This window comes from Oncorhynchus keta, chromosome 18 (assembly GCF_023373465.1).
Source record: "Oncorhynchus keta strain PuntledgeMale-10-30-2019 chromosome 18, Oket_V2, whole genome shotgun sequence".
NCBI classification, from domain to species: domain Eukaryota; kingdom Metazoa; phylum Chordata; class Actinopteri; order Salmoniformes; family Salmonidae; genus Oncorhynchus; species Oncorhynchus keta.
The window spans coordinates 35,036,114-35,057,650 of record NC_068438.1 but is presented as its reverse complement, the minus strand read 5'-3'; the positions used below and the strand labels follow the sequence as shown (position 1 = coordinate 35,057,650).

At 45.6% G+C, this 21,537-nt stretch overlaps 1 protein-coding gene across 8 annotated transcripts in view; it reads left to right on the top strand.

The window, feature by feature from the left end:
• Positions 1-3,021: 3,021 nt before the first annotated feature.
• Positions 3,022-21,537, top strand: part of slc36a4 (solute carrier family 36 member 4) — a 354,139-nt gene continuing 335,623 nt past the window's right edge. For 3 of the 8 annotated variants that reach the window (XM_052467977.1, XM_052467982.1, XM_052467981.1), the window contains exons 1-6: positions 3,023-3,498; positions 3,933-4,057; positions 6,704-6,839; positions 7,066-7,156; positions 9,699-9,787; positions 13,955-14,050. In XM_052467977.1, coding sequence (XP_052323937.1) covers positions 4,039-4,057; positions 6,704-6,839; positions 7,066-7,156; positions 9,699-9,787; positions 13,955-14,050 — 431 coding nt within the window. In that variant the 5' untranslated portion in view covers positions 3,023-3,498; positions 3,933-4,038. Of the gene's footprint in view, positions 3,499-3,932; positions 4,058-6,703; positions 6,840-7,065; positions 7,157-9,698; positions 9,788-13,954; positions 14,051-21,537 lie in introns of all 8 variants that reach the window. The other 5 variants (XM_052467983.1, XM_052467984.1, XM_052467980.1 and 2 more) reach the window with 4 other exon arrangements.

The following is a 21,537-nucleotide window of genomic DNA, read 5'->3' as shown; positions in this document are numbered from 1 at the left end:
AGAGAACCGGGAGGAAGAAATTATATAGTTTTTCTGGTCTTGCACAAAGAGCGCTAAAAAGACATGAGTATGAAATTAGGAAAAGGCTGTTTCTTCAGCCTCGGTTCAAGGAAGTTAATTACAAAGTTTGGATTTGTCTCCAACAGATAGGGTCAGGTAAAGTAGTGTAGAGATGGTCTAGCCTAATTTAAAGTGTATCCCAATAGGGGTGCAGCTAGTGACCTCAAGCAGATGTTACCATGGTCATAGGAGTCATTGTTTTTCTTTCTTCTCTCTCTCTCTCTCTCTCTCTCTCTCTCTCTCTCTCTCTCTCTCTCTCTCTTTCTCTCTCCTGAGGAACAGAACCATTCTAGAAAAGTCAATGTGAAAAGAAAATATCCAAACTACCATAGTAAGGTTTTGGTCGGGCATGGTGTTGTCAAAAGGGCACAACAGTATCCTTCTTACTCTGTCCTCCTCTGTCTTTCTCTCTCTCTGTAGCACTCAGTGTTACTCAGCCACTCCACCACACCCTCTCAATGTCTATCTGAGAGCATTTGGTTATTAGTCAGGCCATGGTGCCCCTGTCCTTAGCTCCCCTGTCACCAGACATGCAGGTGTCCCGGGTGCCCTACTAGGTTAGCAGTCAGGTGTTCTCTCTAGTTTCCTGCCAGCTGACACCCTAGTTGTTTGGACTGTAACTGACAGCAGCTCCTACACCACTAGAGCAGAGAACCCTTTCCGTCATTTAAGCCCTGGACTAGAGTTTATTTGTTTTTAGTGGTTATGCCTAGCCAGGCCCTCTGTTGATTGGATGGCTAGACACCCCTAGACATATGTCTGTTATGTCTGGGTAATTGTTAAGATAGTCCTTCTACATAAAAATTATAGGACTGAGGAGCTCAGTTCAGGTGACTTTTTAAGAGGACATTCTACTCCGAAATGAAATAAGTATGCTGACACCATCTAAAATAGAACTTCCACCTCCAGAAATTAACCCAATAACACATTGGTTAAATTATTTGTAAAAAATATCTTAACCTATTGGGCCATGTAGAGTATATGGCCAATGCATGGTCCATAATATCAGGTATGCTATTAGCAATAAACATTATCACCTTTAGCCCAACTGATGCAGCAAAGTGCAAATAAATTGGCAACCCCATGCTTCAACCCCATGCTTCAGCCTATCTCCATTTACCCTATTGGGCATTTAATTTTTAAAAATGTAACCTTTATTTAACTAGACAAGTCAGTTAAGAACAAATTATTTTTTACAAATGACGGCCTACCCGGCCAAACCCAGACGACGCTGGGCCAATTGTGCACCGTCCTACGGGACTCCCATTCACAGCCAGATGTAATAAAGCCTGGATTCAAACCAGGGACTGTAATGACGGCTCTTGCATTAAGATGCAGAGCCTTAGACCGCTGTGCCACTCTTGAGCCTCAACTCAAAATCATTAGCCAGATCTCAAACGTGATCTTTTAACTAGTTATCATATTGATGAATTTTATGACCAAAAAAACCTGCATAAACACTGAATGTAATGTAGGCCTAGCTGTTAGGGTAACTTGCCATCTGTGGTAAAAAGTTCCCTGTCTGTACTTCTCACAGAAACCACTTCATGTAACAATTCCCCCCCCCAACAATGGTTTCTAATACTCTTGCTCAACAGAAAATATCTGTCTCATCACAATTTAAGTCATTCCAAAGAAAGGATTTAAAGGTAGAGGCATTGTACCCCAAGTCACCCTACAATTGACCAGTGTTCTATTTAGCCCCACTCTCCCCTCGTGCTTAACCATTCTTCTGCTAAAAACCCTTGGTTTAAAAAGGCTCAGTTCGCTCATATTTAGGAGTTGATAAATAAATAAAGCAGGAATAGAAAGCTGGGATTCCTCTCCTTTTAACAAAAGCCATTAAAACGGCTGTTTTTCCAATTGCAAGAATTGTTGTGCATTGACTGCTTGTCAGAATGCATGTTTGCCTCCCCATGGCACTTATAACATGAATGTTCCAATAGAGGAATATTTATCTAGCATAGAACACAACAACAAGCCGACCAGGTAAATGGATAAACTATTATACAATGGGATTGTTTGATTTTTCTATTAATGACTTGTTTTGTTTGCAGAGGAAAAGTACATGTGGAATGTTCTAGCATCTTCAATGCGCTTCAGCAGAAACATTTTTCCATGTTCCATATTCTTTTGGTTGCATAGTGGCAATGATTTTGCTGTGGCGCACCCCCGCAGCAAATTGAGTACAGTGGAAACATTGGTCTGGTACATATAGGTACATACAGTAGATTGTGTGAGTGTGACCTGTTGCTTGCTGGGCTACAACCTAGTCTCAGATAACTTCATATTATTCTGTGTGTACATCTCAACACCCTATTTAGTATAGACCCTTTTGCCATATGCGACACACTGACAGATGTGCGTGACTCTTGACTGCAGTAAGAAAGCCATTGCCATCTGCGCCCATTTATCATAGCCTAGATTTACATTTTATTTCTTCTAAACAAAACAACTTTTTGGGGTTCTCATACTCTTACAATTATGTTTTGATTCTTGCTTGAACAGTCGCTAAGATTATATTTGGTTGTGGTCTTTGCAAAATAACTATTTTGGATACAACAGTTGTTAGCTAGAATTCTAACACTCTATATAGCCTGGCTAGCTTTTGCTACAAAGAGACATTTTACTGGTTGAAGTTTAAGTGTTTCTTTTTTCAAAAGTATAATGCAGTTGATTTGCCATGATGACAAACATGTTAAGACATTTATACAAGCCTTTAAAATCCAACTATAAACCAAAAGTAGTGTGAAATGCACTTATAAGCAACATGTAAATAGACGCCACCAACTTGAACACATCGCTCTTGTGCGACAATGTTTGCAAACAGAGAAAGGGTCTATATGGCACTGAGTATCCCGGATTTGCATTTACTATGTTATGGCTAGTCTATGAGACCGGGCTGGTCATGTGTGTAAAAATAGCTGCACTATTGTACTGCACTGTTCCAATATGGGACCAGGGCATTCGTTCAGCTCACATGTCATCAGATTTGTACAGGGACCGCACAGAGTTGATGACTGTCAACTCAACTCTAATTAGGGCTACTTCAGGCACGAAGCGAAATAAGTAGACAACTGCAAGAGGAATCGTAAATATGTGGACACGTTTCCTTTAAGATTCCCCCTCCCGGGTTGACAATTGTAGCGGGTGTGACGTTTTCAACATCTCGTCCGCTAAGGAAAATATGCTGTTCTACGCCTTCTAATCCGGAGAATTTCAACCTGGTAATGAAATTGTAACCAAAGAGGACAGCTATGAATTCATAAACTCAATGGAAGTGTTCCCGTCATTTCAACATCCACCCAAAAAGAACAACAGGACGTCTCGACAGGAACGTCTGGGTTTTGACAGCTTTCGACCGAAGTAGCAAGTTATCATTGCCCTGACTCTGAACCGCGAGGCAGTTTGGTAGGATCATTCAGAACCCCACACTGGGTATGACTAGACTACAATGTAACTAGCTCTAACTGACATTAACATCATTCAATGAGCCACGTTAAATTGATAGCACTGCTGTCGCTGTTAGTGTATCCATAATAGTACGGCTACAGATTGGATAGCTGGCTAAGTTTATATTTTCTCTGTTCGTTCGAACAACAATAGCACTGATTTATACCCCGTTTCTTACAATGACGGCATATTTTAGCCCACAACTTTTATTGCAAAACCAGTGAATTGCACGTTCTGTTTAGATACGTTGCAATATATTATGCGATAGGCCTAAACTGCTATTAGTTTAGTTAGCTACAATGTGTAATATCACGGAGCTTGCTGGTGTCTACTACGAGCAAGCCAAATGACAACGTGTCAATAGCGTTGTGAAGATGAATCAATAACATTGTTGATGTTTCCATATATTATCGTATCAGTGGACCAACAGCAAGCCTACCCATCTCGCCCTTTCCTGGCCAGGGCTAATCGCCACACAGTGACAGGACTGTCTGTGTCGACTGCTGCCCAGATGCCCGGTGGAGGATGCCTTCGCAACAGCTAGGTAGCTACTAGCCTCTCTGGGAATGATGATGACGCTGTGATTTAGGGGTTGGAATTAAAGGGAACAACTGTAATTTCCACGTTTTGGTGGAAACAGATTCAGCCGTGCTATTTATTCCCTCCCTCACAGTAGCCTATTTTTTTTTGGTGCGATACTAGAGTAGTGGTTCCCAACAAGGGGGTACTTGAGAAGATTCCTGAGACCATAGGTCTAGTGGTAAAATGAACATGGGGGGGGGTTAAGAGACACTCATTAAATTAACTACCAATATGACATTTCATAGTAATAATACTAGTATGATAGTAATAATCCAGTAGTTATTAGCATAACATTATGAGAGACTTATACTCGAGATTCAACGCTTGCTGACTGACACTCCTGCTTCCACCATTTTGCATGGCATCTTTGTCAACTCTTTGCATTGCATCTGGTCTGAGCGTTAAGCATCAGTTGCTGAAAGAAAAAGATTGGGTCCTGTGAAATAAGAGTCCATGATGTAGTGTCTTTATAGCCTTGAGCTTCCACCTCAATGTTCTTCTTTCTATGTTAGTGAAGAACGTTAGCGGACTGGTTTTAAAGTGGTTTAAATAGATCTGACACATGCAGCTAAAGTGTTCTCTAAATTGTTCCAACGGTGAGTGAGCCACAACCTCTCGCATGCTTTACAGAAAATTACACCTCTTTGCTGCCTCAGACTTACACCATGCCCAAACCTGATGTGCGCAAATTGATTTTGTCCCCCCCACACCAAACGTGATCATGATACGCAGGTTGAAATATCAAATCAAACTCTGAACCATATTAATTTGTGGACAAGTCAAAGCATTAAACATTTGCTAGCTAATTTGTCCTATTTAGCTAGCTTGTTGTTAGCTAATCTGTCCTGGGATATAAACATTGAGTTATTTGACCTGAAATGCACAAGGTCCTCTACTTCAACAATTAATCCATACTTAAAATGGTTAACCAAATCGTTTCTAGGCATCTCACTTCCCAGGCTGCTTTTTCTTCTTTGGATTTTGTATGGCGATCGGCAACTAACTTTCATAATAAGGTGCATTACCACAATTGACCTCAGTTCATCTTTCAATCACCCACGTGGGTATATGCTCCTAAAAACAATGAGAAGATGGCACGTGGGTATATGTTTCTAAAAACCAATGAGGAGTTGGGAGAGGCAGAATGTTCTGCGGCACAAATAGAAGCAACTTCTATGTTGGAGCATGGCAACGCGCGTGAGCAGTGTGGGTGCAATGATTGAATAACATGTATGTGTATTTATTTAACAAAGCTATAGCACGTGATGCGTCCGATTTGGGCATGGTGTTACATGCTGACCACACCGGTCGGTCACGTGCGCGAGTTTTGCAAAGTGAATGTACACGTTATTCAATCATTGCACCCACACTGCTCGCAAGCGCCAACGAGCGTGTCAGTTGCCAGGCGCTAAAATAGAAGTTGCTTTTATTTGTGACGCAGAACGCGATGCAGGTCCTGCCTCTCCCATCTCCTCATTGGCTTTTAGATGCATATACCCACGTGCCATCTCCTCATTGGTTATACCCACGTGGGTGATTGAAAGATTAATTTAGGTTGGTTGTGGTAATACACCTTATTATGAAAGTTAGTTGCCAATCGCCATATAAAGTCCAAAGAAGAAAAAGCCTGGAAGGAGGAGAGATGACTAGAAATGATTCGGTTGACCGTTTTATGTGTGGATTAATTGTCGGAGTAGAGGACCTTTCAGGTAAAATAACAACTCAATGTTTATATCCCAGGACGAATTAGCTAGCAACAGCAAGCTAGCTAAATTGCCATAAACGTTTAATGCTTTTCGACCTGTCTCCAAATTTATATAATTGGTTCAGAGTTTATTTTGACATTTCAACATGCGTGTCGTGTATGCGTTTGGTGTGTGGGGACAAAATCAATTTGCGCACTATGGCGCACTCGCATGTCCGGTTTGAGCATGGTGTTAGACCAGCTCTTATTGTTAAGAACACATTCTCAAGGACAAAGAGAGCACATAATTATAGTTTACAATTGAGTCAGTCTAATAATACATTTAGCTGGTAGTATTTCAATGTCAACAGTCCATTGACATTCAATGTCAATGTAAACAGAGAAAGTAGGAGCAACAATGTTGATATTGTAGTTTCTTAAATGGGTAGAGTGACTGAAGAGGCTGTTTGCAAAGGAAGTCAAGGCATGGTCTCTTCTCTTTTCCCTGTGTGTGGCTGGAGGTTGAGGTTGCCATGAGTGAACCCGCTCAAAGGTTAAATAATAGGATTGCAATAGAATGAATAACTGATCTTTGCCCCTTGGCCAAACATCTGAAAACCTACCTCTTCAAAGAGTATCTTAAATAATGCCACAGTGGATTTAACAAGTGACATCAAGAAGGAATCATAGCTTTCACCTGGATTCACTTGGTCAGTCTATATCATGGAAAGAGCAGGTGTTCTTAATCTTTTGTATACTAATACACTAATTCATGAAAGGTGTTAAAAATATAGCTATTACCTATCTGTTGAGATGCTTAGGGGCTAGGTGTTTAGGGCTCGATTTGGGAGGGAACATTAGATTAAGGAAAACTGTGAACTCGTGACTGACCTTAACCTCTAACCTCCTGGTTAACCCTTCCAGACATGGAGGTGATGACCCCCCTCATCGAGAACCCTGGAGGAGTAGGGCAGGAGGAGGAGAACTCTGAAGAGGACCAGGATCCTGAGCTGCTGCCTGTCAGACACTATGAGCTGGGAAACAGCCACCAGGGCATCACGTAAATTAACACACCTCTCAACTACCTCAACCATGAAACACTTCAAATGCCAAATTCTGAAACGTAGAGGCATTCTCTATTAGTGGATAGAGTTGTTGTACTGCAGGTCTGTGAAAGCGAACACTGAGGCCCATCAGGAATTGAGTTTGACTCCCATGCCATTCAAGATCAAATGACATTGGTCCCAGAGTGGACCCCTATTCCGAACCCTCTCTGTTTTCCACAGGTTTACTCAGGCTCTCATCCACCTGCTGAAGGGGAACATTGGAACTGGGTTGCTGGGTCTTCCCCTGGCAGTACGCAACGCAGGGGTCATAGTGAGTAACTTATGTCCCACTAGGATTACTACATTTACATTTGAGTCATTTAGCAGATGCTCTTATCCAGAGCAACTTACAGGAGCAATTAGGGTTAAGTTCCTTACTCCAAGGGCACATCAACAGATTTTCCACAGAGTTGGCTCTGGGGTTCAAACCAGCGACCTTTCGGTTACTGGTCCAACTAGGCTACCTGCCTCTTTACAGCCTGCACACCATAACACAAACAGGGCTGGGTCACACTTTACATTACATTAGTGTCTTTGTGTACTGCTGTAAGTACATTGTAAGATTGTTTTGGTTTATTCAGTAGAAAAAATTAACCATCTCTTGTGAGAGTCAAGGCAGAGAAAAGGCTGGGAACCCACTATATTGGCAAAGAAGTGTTTCAGAAAACTTTGCCTTGGTTGTAAAGTTACTGAGAGAACTTGCCTGATGTGTCATGCCTACAACATTGCATTATACATTATTGATATTGTTTGGTAAAAATGACTGGGATTCACTAATGCTTTAACAGAAAAGCAAGGCAAGAAACATTAATTGACTGGGCATGAATATGGGTTATGCATAAATATGTATTACATGGTTATCTCTGATCTGAATGTTCATTGGAAGTAATTATATAAAACACATAAGATCATTCTCACGATTCCATTGTTTGATTTAACCTGCAATTCAGTTTGTGTTTTACTGGACCAGTCTGTACAATAGAGGAGCAGAAATTAACACACCTTGTACAAATGAATACACACATAGGCATTAAGCTCCAAGCCTTCAGGTGTGTTAATGTAGTGTTGTGGAAGAGTTAGGAGTCGTTGTACGTGGTGTCAGTGGACCTGCTAGATTCCTCTGTCTACAGACAATGATTCCCTGCTGTGGATCCTGCCTCATGTTAAGTTGATTTGGGGTTTTCTATTTGGGCCTCTGTGTCATACAGTTCAAAGGTCATAGTAACTTGTATGTAGAATTGTATGTTTATTAACCTGGTTTGCCCCTGCTAACTGGGCAGGGCACACAACTGTTATCTCTGAGTATTACACATGGATGTCAGTGTGCAACTACACCATCATGTACATTGGTTTAAAGTACTGTGTCTGTTTGTGTCATGGATGTGATATCAGATGAATATTTGCTGGCTGATTAAGCAAGCCTTGCTTCAGAAAAGAAACTGCAGCAATCTACGGATTCGTGTTCATCAAACTAGTCTCCACCACCAATGCTTCAGCACCATGGTATAAACCTGCCTGTGTGTCTGCCTGCTATGCAGCTGTGGCACTGGCTAGTGGCTGATCTCAGATCAGTTTGTCTCATATCTTTCCTGTGAATCCTCCCATTTGCTAAACGGACAAAGGAGGATATGATCAGGCTAGACAAATCTCATTATTTGAAACGACAATCAGGTCAATTTGTAAACTAGACACTAATCTCGTCTACCAGCCGGATCTGTTGCAATTGAGACTGAGAACGAGGTTAGCTTCAGACCAACAGCAGGCACAGATCACTTGTCGTGGAAAATGACTTAATTAGTCAACATACTATGCTGTTTTTACTTAGAGAATTGTCCATTGTTTAATGCTAGTGTTTTTTTCCCTGATGCTGGCTTGTTGTCTTGTATGACTTAGTTCTAAATCTGGGCGTACAGATAAGAGCCGGGTGCGACTGCAGTATGTGACATCCCGTTTTGTACTATCTGTAGGAACTCCTCTGTATGAAAACATGCAGGAAGGAACAGACAATGGTGGCAACATCTTCTATCTTAATCTACACAGACAAGCGAAACGCCTTTTAAACACTGTTCCTCACCCCTTTTTGCACACGTCTGCTAACTGCCACATAGACAAAGAGGTTGGACTTCTCTATAAAAGCTGAGAGAGAACTTGTTCGTAGAGCTCTCAACTCGGACTATTCTTAGTGATGGTTGATTGCTTAATTTTTTTCAAATCTTATATTAAAATTGTTGTTTGAAAGAATCTGCAGTCTCTCTTCCTATAGAATGTATCTGACACTGCTACCATACCAGTGAAACAGAGAGAGCCTGCATGTCACATTTATGACGTTGCCGGGGTTACATTGCGTTTGCTCGACTTTCCCCACAGAATTGGCAGGCTCCATAGACTAGATGATGTTCCAGTGCTAGTATTGTATCTAGGTTGAGAAGGGAACCAAAATGTTGTTGCGGATCCTCTTGCTTAATTTCCCCTCCTTTGTGCTGTCTCATAATGATGGTGTGATATCATGTCACATGACAGATATTGTGTGTGAAGGACAAAACTGAACAGGGCAAAATTACTATCAAATAAACAATCGCAACACCGTTATGTGAAACGATGTTTTCCGTGACATACATAGAATATCACAGCGCTATCCCACTACTGGTTGTGTAAGTGAGAAGTAGCCTATTTCTCAGGGTTATATCTGATGCGTTTGCACTACTATGGACTGTTTGCTGTAGTGTTCCTGTCTGGTTCACAGTTGGTTTCAGTTGGTGTTGACGTTACTGTCAGTATGTTCAGTCTGTTCTTTGTGTTTTTTATTTCTCCAGGTGGGGCCTCTTTGCCTGGTGCTGATGGGTGTGGTCTGTGTTCACTGTATGCACATCCTGGTTAACTGTAGCCACCACCTGTGTGAGAGGTAATCACACACACACACACACACACACACACACACACACACACACACACACACACACACACACACACACACACACACACACACACACACACACACCACACCCTTAGCAGCATCCTCGCTGACAAGACCCTCGTGTGTCATGGTGTTTCATATGTCTCATTGTGTTATTTATTAATTTATTATTTACATTAATAATAATTATTTACATTACATAATTTATTAATTACATTCATAAAAACACTTAACCGTCAGGGACCCAGCCGCTCTGTTGATTCATGCTCTCTCTGTCTCCTGTATCTGTCGCTCTCTTCCTTCTTTCTCTCTGAGAGAAAGAGAGAGACAGATGCTTTTTGTTGTCTAAATCCATGTTAGTGCTGAGAGCAGATAACAAACAGCTAGAGTTCTTCACGGGTCCAAAAAGTTGCATCTGTGGCTTTCCCACCTGACCACGATATGCATAAATAATAAATACAAATATTGAGAGCTGTTCTGAATGTACCCGAGGACAGACAGACCTGTTCCGTAAAGGACAGGGGAAACAAACCCTTGCTGGTTCGCATCCGAGAGATCTGTTCAGATCCAAAAGAAGGGGAGAAAGAAAAGGAAACCAAATGGGTGCTTCCAGCGCCATCAATAAACAAGCGATATTGACCAAATGATCTGCAGCTACGCGTCCTTAATGTGTAACATATTCAAAACATTATATTGGTTTTTACTTCCTAAAACAATTGTGGTCCACCTTACGGTTCAGCTGTTCGAGATTTGAGCGATAAATGCATCAGTGCATTGCATACATATACTGTAGGCCTATATGCCTAGGCTTCCACTGTGTGATATTCATATTTACTAAATAAATATTAAAAGAGAGAAGCTTAGTCTTAGAGACACACAGAGAAAGAAAGAGATGCTGGCGCATGTTCCTGACATCGACATGGATTACTTTATACTTGTCAGGCTACTACTGCTATTCAGATATAAATCGAATTTGGTTTGTCACATGCACCGAATACAACAGGTGTAAGACCTTACTGTGAAATGCTTACTTAACCAACAATGCAGTTTGATGAAAATATATTTAAAAAGTAACAATAATTAGGCTATATAGAGGGACTACCAGTTCCGAGTCAATGTGCGGGAGTACAGGTTAGTCAAGGTAATTTGTACATGTAGGTAGGGGTAAAGTGACTGTGCATAGATAATAAACAGCAAATAGCAGTAGTGTAAAAACAAAGGGGGTAGAAGCTGTTAAGGAGCTTTTTGGACCTAGACTTGGTGCTCCGGGACCACTTGCCGTGCTGTAGCAGAGAGAACAGTCTATAACTTGGGTGACCATTGTTTTGGGCCTTCCTCTGATACCGCCTAGTATATAGGTCCTGAATGGCAGGAATCTTGGCCCCAGTGATGTACTGGGCTGTACGCATTACCCTCTGTAGTGCCTTACGGTCAATGCCGAGCAGTTGCCTTACCAGGCGGTAATGTAACCGGTCAGTATGCTCTCGATGGTGCAGCTGTAGAACTTTTTGAGGATCAGGGGACCCATGCCTCGTCTTTTCAGTCTCCTGAGGTGGAAAAGGTGTTGTTGTGCCTTCTTCACAACTGTCATGGTGTGTTTGGACCATGCTTAAATCAAATCAAACTTTATTTGCCTTACTGTGAAATGCTTACTTACAAGCCCTTAACCAACAGTGCAGTTCAAGAAGAGTTAAGAAACTATTTACCAATTAAACTAAAGTAAAAAATTAGAAGTAACACAATAAAATAACAATAATGAGGCTATGTAAAGGGGTACCGAGTCAGTGTGCGGGGGTACAGGTTAGTCTGTAATTTGTACATGTAGGTGGGGGTGAAGTGACTATGCATAGATAATAAACAGTGAGTAGCAGCAGTGTACAAAACAAATGGAGGGGGAGGGTCAATGTAAATAGTCCAGTGGCCGTTTGATTAATTGTTCAGCAGTCTTATGGCTTGGGTAGAAGCTTTTAAGGAGCCTTTTGGTCATAGACTTGGTGCTCTGGTACCGCTTGCCGTGCGGTAGCAGAGAAAACAGTCTATGACTTGGGAGACTTCTTTTGACACCACCTATTATATAGGCCCTGGATGGCAGGACGTTTGGCCCCAGTAATGTACTGGGCCGTACGCACTGCACTTCCCTCTAGTGCCTTGCAGTCAGATGCCAAGCAGTTGCCATACCAGGCGGTGATGCAACCGGTCTGGATACTCTCGATGGTGCAGCTGTAGAACTTTGAGGATTTGGGGACCCATGCCAAATCTTCTCAGTCTCTTGAGGGGGAAAAGGTGTGCTTGTCACAACCTGGCTCTTAGATGGTGACAAGCAAGGGAGTCCACACGTTGGCAGTTAAGGAGTAACAAAGTATAAAACTACAAAGGGAAACTAACCTGTGACTTGTGACAGTAGGCATGTGAGGGGTGTAATGGAGATGCATGGATGAAGGTATTATGTGTGTTAGTGTTGAAGGGTGCACCTAATCAAAAAACATAATCAACCAGATCTCAAAACAAAATGGTGCTGAGAGGGAGAGAGAGGGGTGCTACTTGTCACCTTAACGACCCAATCAGCTCCACCTATCCCCAATCTGCAAGTGAAAGCACAAACACAGAGGAACCAGGGTCCTTAGCTTAGTGATGAGCTTCGTGGGCACTATGTTGTTGAACGCTGAGCTGTTGTCAATGAACAACATTCTCACACAGGTGTTCCTTTTGTCCAGTTGGGAAAGGGAGGTGTGATTGAGATTTTGTCATCTGTTGGGGCGGTATGCGAATAGCAGTGGGTCTAGGGTATCTGGTAGGATGCTGTTGATGTGAGCCATGCCCAGCCTTTCAAAGCACTTCATGGCGACAGACGTGAGTTCTATGGGGCGGTAATCAATTAGGGAGGTTACCTTAGTGTTATTGGGCACAGGGACTGCGGTGGTCTGCTTGAAACATGTAGGTGGTACGAACTCGGTCAGGGAAAGGTTGGAAATGTCATTGAAGACATTCTCTTTATTTGCGTCGGTTTGTAATGGTAAATAGGCGTACAGAAGAAGGCTATTTCATAAATGTTCGCTCAGAATGTGCACTACCGTTCAAAAGTTTACTAAAGAGAACCATTATATTGTTAGTAACTCTCCTAAATAATTTTTCTTCTCCCCATGTTCTTCTTCACCCCAAGTTTTGGTGCACACTGCCTTCATAGGCCTGCTGCAGCTAAGCCTAAAATTAGCCATACCACACCAAACCTTCACAAAAGTTGCTTAACTTTATTATCAAAAGTAAGTCAAGTCATTGTTTATAGGGAAAATACAAGTAGGTTCTTATATTGTGGCATTAAATTAATTATCAACAAAGTCGATTGCCTTCCCAACAAATGACAGCAATAGGCTAATGCTATTTCTTTTACAACAGGCCTACTTTTAACCTTACTCTAAATACGGAGCACAAAATTAAAGAAAGTTTGATTTAGCCAATGAAAATGTCTCAACAAAATGAAACACTCTTTTTGCATAGGCTATTTAAAAGAACAAAAACAGTTTAGATTATTAAATTGGCCTACAGTAGTAATAATAATGATTTATAATAATAATGACCAAAAACTTGATGATAAATCGCAAGTGAAATAGCTAAAATTCAAATAAATAGAACAGTAAACATTACACATTTCAAATGTCATATTATGGCTGTATACAGTGTTGTAATGATGGGAAAATAAATATGGGATGTATTTACAAAAACACCTCAAAACTGTCACCTGAAATGACATCTACACAGTATTAATCACTGTGATTATTTCAACAGAGGGTTGGAGAGAGTGACTATCCACAGCAGAGTGATGGGACTGTAATGTAATATATTGTAATCGCCTCATCCAAACCAGAACACAATGTACTCTCTTTCAGACTGCCGTCTCAATCTTCCATTGTCTGGTTTCCAGCAATCTACCACCCCTTCTCTCTCTGTCTGTCTCTCTCTTTTCTGTTGTCCTCTTGTCTGTCGCTCTGCCTACCCAATAAGGACAGAACAGGACCGCAGAGACTTTCTGTCTTTTAATTCCCTCAGATCTTGATCTTGATCATCTTCCTCTTGTCACTGTATCTCTTGGTGCTTCTCTTCTCTCTGACACCAAATATGTACAAAATGTGTGACAGTCATCCTCCTCTCCTCCCCCAGGTTGAAGAGACCTCCCCTAGGGTACAGTGACACAGTGGCCTTCTCCATGGAGCACAGCTCCTACCAGTGCTTCAGGAAGAGTGCCAGATTTGGGAGGTGAGATGAGAACTCTTCATCTGGAAGTCAATTTTTGACCCATCACCGCTGTAGTCACATGACTCCTCTTAGGGCCAGTGGGTGCTAGAAGCTATTCAAATCCCTCATATCTGTGACAGAAATGTATGTAGTTCTGTTCTTGAGCTGTTCTTGTCTGTTAATGATCTGTATTATGTCATGTTTTGTGTGGAACCCGGAAAGAGTAGCTGCTGCTTTTGCAACAGCTAATGGGTATCCTAATCAAATACCAAAGGTCAACAAGGCCCTAATGGTAAGAATCAATGATGTTAGCCATAGTTTGAAGTTTAAAGGAGGGATGGTTAACAACACATATCTCTACAGTCAGTTCAGTACTGAGGTTCACCTGCTGTGTGCTCATGCTTGACATAGGGGAAGCTCTAATCTACGTGACTCCCCCATGATAATGGATTGCATTTATGAAGTGCATCTTATGAATTGACTCTCAACTTACAATCCAACAGCACTCTCCATTGATTGGGGTTAACTCACTTAAATTCACTACCACAGCCTTTCATTTGATATTCATAGATACTGTTTTGGTTCAGCAGAACGCTTACTGTTCCTTAAGTGTTATAGATGAGGAAAAAGTGCATTTAATGTAGCGTTTGAATAGAATACAAGGTTTGAGTAGTGGTCTGAGAATGACTGATTGTTCGGCACTACCTCTCAAAGGCTTCAGTTTGACTTCATTGAATATACCTTAATGAAACCTTTCATTACTTATTGTAAGCAACAGCAGTAATATACTACCTGACTACAACGGCGGTAACACACTACCTGACTACAACGGCGGTAACACTACCTGACTACAACAGCGGTAACATACTACCTGACTACAACAGCGGTAACATACTACCTGACTACAACGGCGGTAACACACTACCTGACTACAACAGCGGTAACATACTACCTGACTACAACGGCGGTAACACTACCTGACTACAACGGCGGTAACATACTACCTGACTACAACGGCGGTAACATACTACCTGACTACAACGGCGGTAACATACTACCTGACTACAACAGCGGTAACATACTACCTGACTACAACAGCGGTAACATACTACCTGACTACAACAGCGGTAACATACTACCTGACTACAACAGCGGTAACATACTACCTGACTACAACAGCGGTAACATACTACCTGACTACAACAGCGGTAACATACTACCTGACTACAACAGCGGTAACATACTACCTGACTACAACAGCGGTAACATACTACCTGACTACAACGGCGGTAACACTACCTGACTACAACGGCGGTAACATACTACCTGACTACAACAGCGGTAACATACTACCTGACTACAACGGCGGTAACATACTACCTGACTACAACGGCGGTAACATACTACCTGACTACAACGGCGGTAACATACTACCTGACTACAACGGCGGTAACATACTACCTGACTACAACGGCGGTAACATACTACCTGACTACAACGGCGGTAACATACTACCTGACTACAACGGCGGTAACATACTACCTGACTACAACGGCGGTAACATACTACCTGACTACAACGGCGGTAACATACTACCTGACTACAACGGCGGTAACATACTACCTGACTACAACGGCGGTAACATACTACCTGACTACAACGGCGGTAACATACTACCTGACTACAACGGGCGGTAACATACTACCTGACTACAACGGCGGTAACCTACTACCTGACTACAACGGCGGTAACATACTACCTGACTACAACGGCGGTAACATACTACCTGACTACAACGGCGGTAACATACTACCTGACTACAACGGCGGTAACATACTACCTGACTACAACGGCGGTAACATACTACCTGACTACAACGGCGGTAACATACTACCTGACTACAACGGCGGTAACATACCACCTGACTACAACGGCGGTAACATACTACCTGACTACAACGGCGGTAACATACTACCTGACTACAACGGCGGTAACATACTACCTGACTACAACGGCGGTAACATACTACCTGACTACAACGGCGGTAACACTACCTGACTACAACGGCGGTAACGCTACCTGACTACAACGGCGGTAACGCTACCTGACTACAACGGCGATAACACGCTACCTGACTACAACGGCGGTAACGCTACCTGACTACAACGGCGGTAACACGCTACCTGACTACAACGGCGGTAACACGCTACCTGACTACAACGGCGGTAACACGCTACCTGACTACAACGGCGGTAACACGCTACCTGACTACAACGGCGGTAACACGCTACCTGACTACAACGGGCGGTAACACGCTACCTGACTACAACGGCGGTAACACGCTACCTGACTACAACGGGCGGTAACACGCTACCTGACTACAACGGCGGTAACACGCTACCTGACTACAACGGCGGTAACACGCTACCTGACTACAACGGCGGTAACACGCTACCTGACTACAACGGCGGTAACACGCTACCTGACTACAACGGCGGTAACACGCTACCTGACTACAACGGCGGTAACACGCTACCTGACTACAACGGCGGTAACACGCTACCTGACTACAACGGCGGTAACACGCTACCTGACTACAACGGCGGTAACACGCTACCTGACTACAACGGCGGTAACACACTACCTGACTACAACGGCGGTAACACACTACCTGACTACAACGGCGGTAACACTACCTGTCAACAACGGCGGTAACGTACCACCTGGCAACAACGGCGGTAACACTACCTGACTACAACGGCGGTAACACTACCTGACTACAACGGCGGTAACATACTACCTGACTACAACGGCGGTAACATACTACCTGACTACAACGGCGGTAACATACTACCTGACTACAACGGCGGTAACACTACCTGACTACAACGGCGGTAACATACTACCTGACTACAACGGCGGTAACACACTACCTGACTACAACGGCGGTAACACACTACCTGACTACAACGGCGGTAACACACTACCTGACTACAACGGCGGTAACACACTACCTGACTACAACGGCGGTAACACACTACCTGACTACAACGGCGGTAACACACTACCTGACTACAACGGCGGTAACACACTACCTGACTACAACGGCGGTAACATACTACCTGACTACAACGGCGGTAACATACTACCTGACTACAACGGCGGTAACACACTACCTGACTACAACGGCGGTAACATACTACCTGACTACAACGGCGGTAACATACTACCTGACTACAACGGCGGTAACATACTACCTGACTACAACGGCGGTAACATACTACCTGACTACAACGGCGGTAACATACTACCTGACTACAACGGCGGTAACACTACCTGACTACAACGGCGGTAACACACTACCTGGCAACAACGGCGGTAACACACTACCTGGCAACAACGCCTTGCCTACAACGGCGGTAACACACTACCTGACTACAACGGCGGTAACACACTACCTGACTACAACGGCGGTAACACACTACCTGACTACAACGGCGGTAACACTACCTGGCAACAACGGCGGTAACGTACCACCTGGCTACAACGGCGGTCACGTACTACCTGGCAACAACGGCGGTCACGTACTACCTGACAACAACGGCGGTAACACTTCCTTGGCTACAACGGCGGTCACGTACTACCTGGCAACAACGGCGGTAACACTACCTGACAACAACGGCGGTAACACTACCTGGCAACAACGGCGGTAACGTACCACCTGGCTACAACGGCGGTCACGTACTACCTGGCTACAACGGCGGTAACACTACCTGACAACAACGGCGGTAACACTTCCTTGACTACAACGGCGGTAACGTACCACCTGGCAACAACGGCGGTAACGTACTACCTGGCAACAACGGCGGTAACATACTACCTGACTACAACGGCGGTAACATACTACCTGACTACAACGGCGGTAACATACTACCTGACTACAACGGCGGTAACATACTACCTGACTACAACGGCGGTAACATACTACCTGACTACAACGGCGGTAACATACTACCTGACTACAACGGCGGTAACATACTACCTGACTACAACGGCGGTAACACACTACCTGACTACAACGGCGGTAACATACTACCTGACTACAACGGCGGTAACATACTACCTGACTACAACGGCGGTAACATACTACCTGACTACAACGGCGGTAACACTACCTGACTACAACGGCGGTAACACACTACCTGGCAACAACGGCGGTAACACACTACCTGGCAACAACGCCTTGCCTACAACGGCGGTAACACACTACCTGACTACAACGGCGGTAACACACTACCTGACTACAACGGCGGTAACACACTACCTGACTACAACGGCGGTAACACTACCTGGCAACAACGGCGGTAACGTACCACCTGGCTACAACGGCGGTCACGTACTACCTGGCAACAACGGTGGTCACGTACTACCTGACAACAACGGCGGTAACACTTCCTTGGCTACAACGGCGGTCACGTACTACCTGGCAACAACGGCGGTAACACTACCTGACAACAACGGCGGTAACACTACCTGGCAACAACGGCGGTAACGTACCACCTGGCTACAACGGCGGTCACGTACTACCTGGCTACAACGGCGGTAACACTACCTGACAACAACGGCGGTAACACTTCCTTGACTACAACGGCAGTAACGTACCACCTGGCAACAACGGCGGTAACATACTACCTGGCAACAACGGCGGTAACATACTACCTGGCAACAACGGCGGTAACATACTACCTGGCAACAACGGCGGTAACATACTACCTGGCAACAACGGCGGTAACACTTCCTTGGCTACAACGGCGGTAACATACTACCTGACTACAACGGCGGTAACATACTACCTGACTACAACGGCGGTAACATACTACCTGACTACAACGGCGGTAACATACTACCTGACTACAACGGCGGTAACATACTACCTGACTACAACGGCGGTAACATACCACCTGACTACAACGGCGGTAACATACTACCTGACTACAACGGCGGTAACACACTACCTGGCAACAACGGCGGTAACACACTACCTGGCAACAACGGCGGTAACACACTACCTGGCAACAACGGCGGTAACACACTACCTGGCAACAACGGCGGTAACACTACCTGGCAACAACGGCGGTAACACTACCTGGCAACAACGGCGGTAACACTACCTGGCAACAACGGCGGTAACGTGCCACCTGGCTACAACGGCGGTAACGTGCCACCTGGCTACAACGGCGGTAACACTACCTGGCAACAACGGCGGTAACACTACCTGGCAACAACGGCGGTAACACTACCTGGCAACAACGGCGGTAACGTGCCACCTGGCTACAACGGCGGTAACGCACCACCTGGCTACAACGGGCGGTAACGTGCCACCTGGCTACAACGGCGGTAACGTGCCACCTGGCTACAACGGGGTAACGTGCCACCTGGCTACAACGGCGGTAACGCACCACCTGGCTACAACGGCGTAACGTGCCACCTGGCTACAACGGCGGTAACGTGCCACCTGGCTACAACGGCGGTAACGTGCCACCTGGCTACAACGGCGGTAACGTGCCACCTGGCTACAACGGCGGTAACGCGTGCCACCTGGCTACAACGGCGGTAACGTACCACCTGTCTACAACGGCGGTAACGTGCCACCTGTCTACAACGGCGTAACGTGCCACCTGGCTACAACGGCGGTAACGTGCCACCTGGCTACAACGGCGGTAACACTACCTGGCTACAACGGCGGTAACGTACCACCTGGCTACAACGGCGTAACGTGCCACCTGGCTACAACGGCGGTAACGTACTACCTGGCAACAACGGCGGTAACGTGCTACCTGGCAACAACGGCGGTAACGTACTACCTGGCAACAACGGCGGTAACATACTACCTGGCAACAACGGCGGTAACACACTACCTGGCAACAACGGCGGTAACACTACCTGGCAACAACGGCGGTAACACACTACCTGGCAACAACGGCGGTAACACTACCTGGCAACAACGGCGGTAACACTACCTGGCAACAACGGCGGTAACACTACCTGGCAACAACGGCGGTAACACTACCTGGCAACAACGGCGGTAACACTACCTGGCAACAACGGCGGTAACACTACCTGGCAACAACGGCGGTAACGTACCACCTGGCTACAACGGCGGTAACGTACCACCTGGCTACAACGGCGGTAACGTACCACCTGGCTACAACGGCGGTAACGTACCACCTGGCTACAACGGCGGTAACGTACCACCTGGCTACAACGGCGGTAACGTACCACCTGGCTACAACGGCGGTAACGTACCACCTGGCTACAACGGCGGTAACACTACCTGGCTACAACGGCGGTAACGTACCACCTGTCTACAACGGCGGTAACGTACCACCTGTCTACAACGGCGGTAACGTACCACCTGGCTACAACGGCGTAACGTGCCACCTGGCTACAACGGCGGTCACGCACCACCTGGCTACAACGGCGGTAACGCACCACCTGGCTACAACGGCGGTAACGTGCCACCTGTCTACAACGGGCGGTAACGCATTGCCACCTGGCTACAACGGCGGTCACGCACCACCTGGCTACAACGGCGGTAACGTGCCACCTGGCTACAACGGCGGTAACGTGCCACCTGGCTACAACGGCGGTAACGTGCCACCTGGCTACAACGGCGGTAATGGCTACAACGGCGGTAACGTGCCACCTGTCTACAACGGCGTAACGTGCCACCTGGCTACAACGGCGGTCACGCACCACCTGGCTACAACGGCGGTAACGTGCCACCTGGCTACAACGGCGGTAACGTACCACCTGGCTACAACGGCGGTCACGTACCACCTGGCTACAACGGCGTAACGTGCCACCTGGCTACAAAGGCGGTAACGTGCCACCTGGCTACAACGGGCGGTAACGTGCCACCTGGCTACAACGGCGGTAACGTGCCACCTGGCTACAACGGCGGTAACGTGCCACCTGGCTACAACGGCGGTAACGTGCCACCTGGCTACAACGGCGGTAACGTGCCACCTGGCTACAACGGCGGTAACGCGTGCCACCTGGCTACAACGGCGGTAACGTGCCACCTGGCTACAACGGCGGTAACGCACCACCTGGCTACAACGGCGGTAACGCACCACCTGGCTACAACGGCGGTAACGCACCACCTGGCTACAACGGCGGTAACGTGCCACCTGGCTACAACGGCGGTCACGCACCACCTGGCTACAACGGCGGTCACGCACCACCTGGCTACAAAGGCGGTAACGTACCACCTGGCTACAACGGCGTAACGCACCACCTGGCTACAACGGCGGTAACGTACTACCTGGCTACAACGGCGGTAACGCACTACCTGACTACAACGGCGGTAACGCACTACCTGACTACAACGGCGGTAACGCACTACCTGACTACAACGGCGGTAACACACTACCTGACTACAACGGCGGTAACACTACCTGGCAACAACGGCGGTAACGTACCACCTGGCTACAACGGCGGTCACG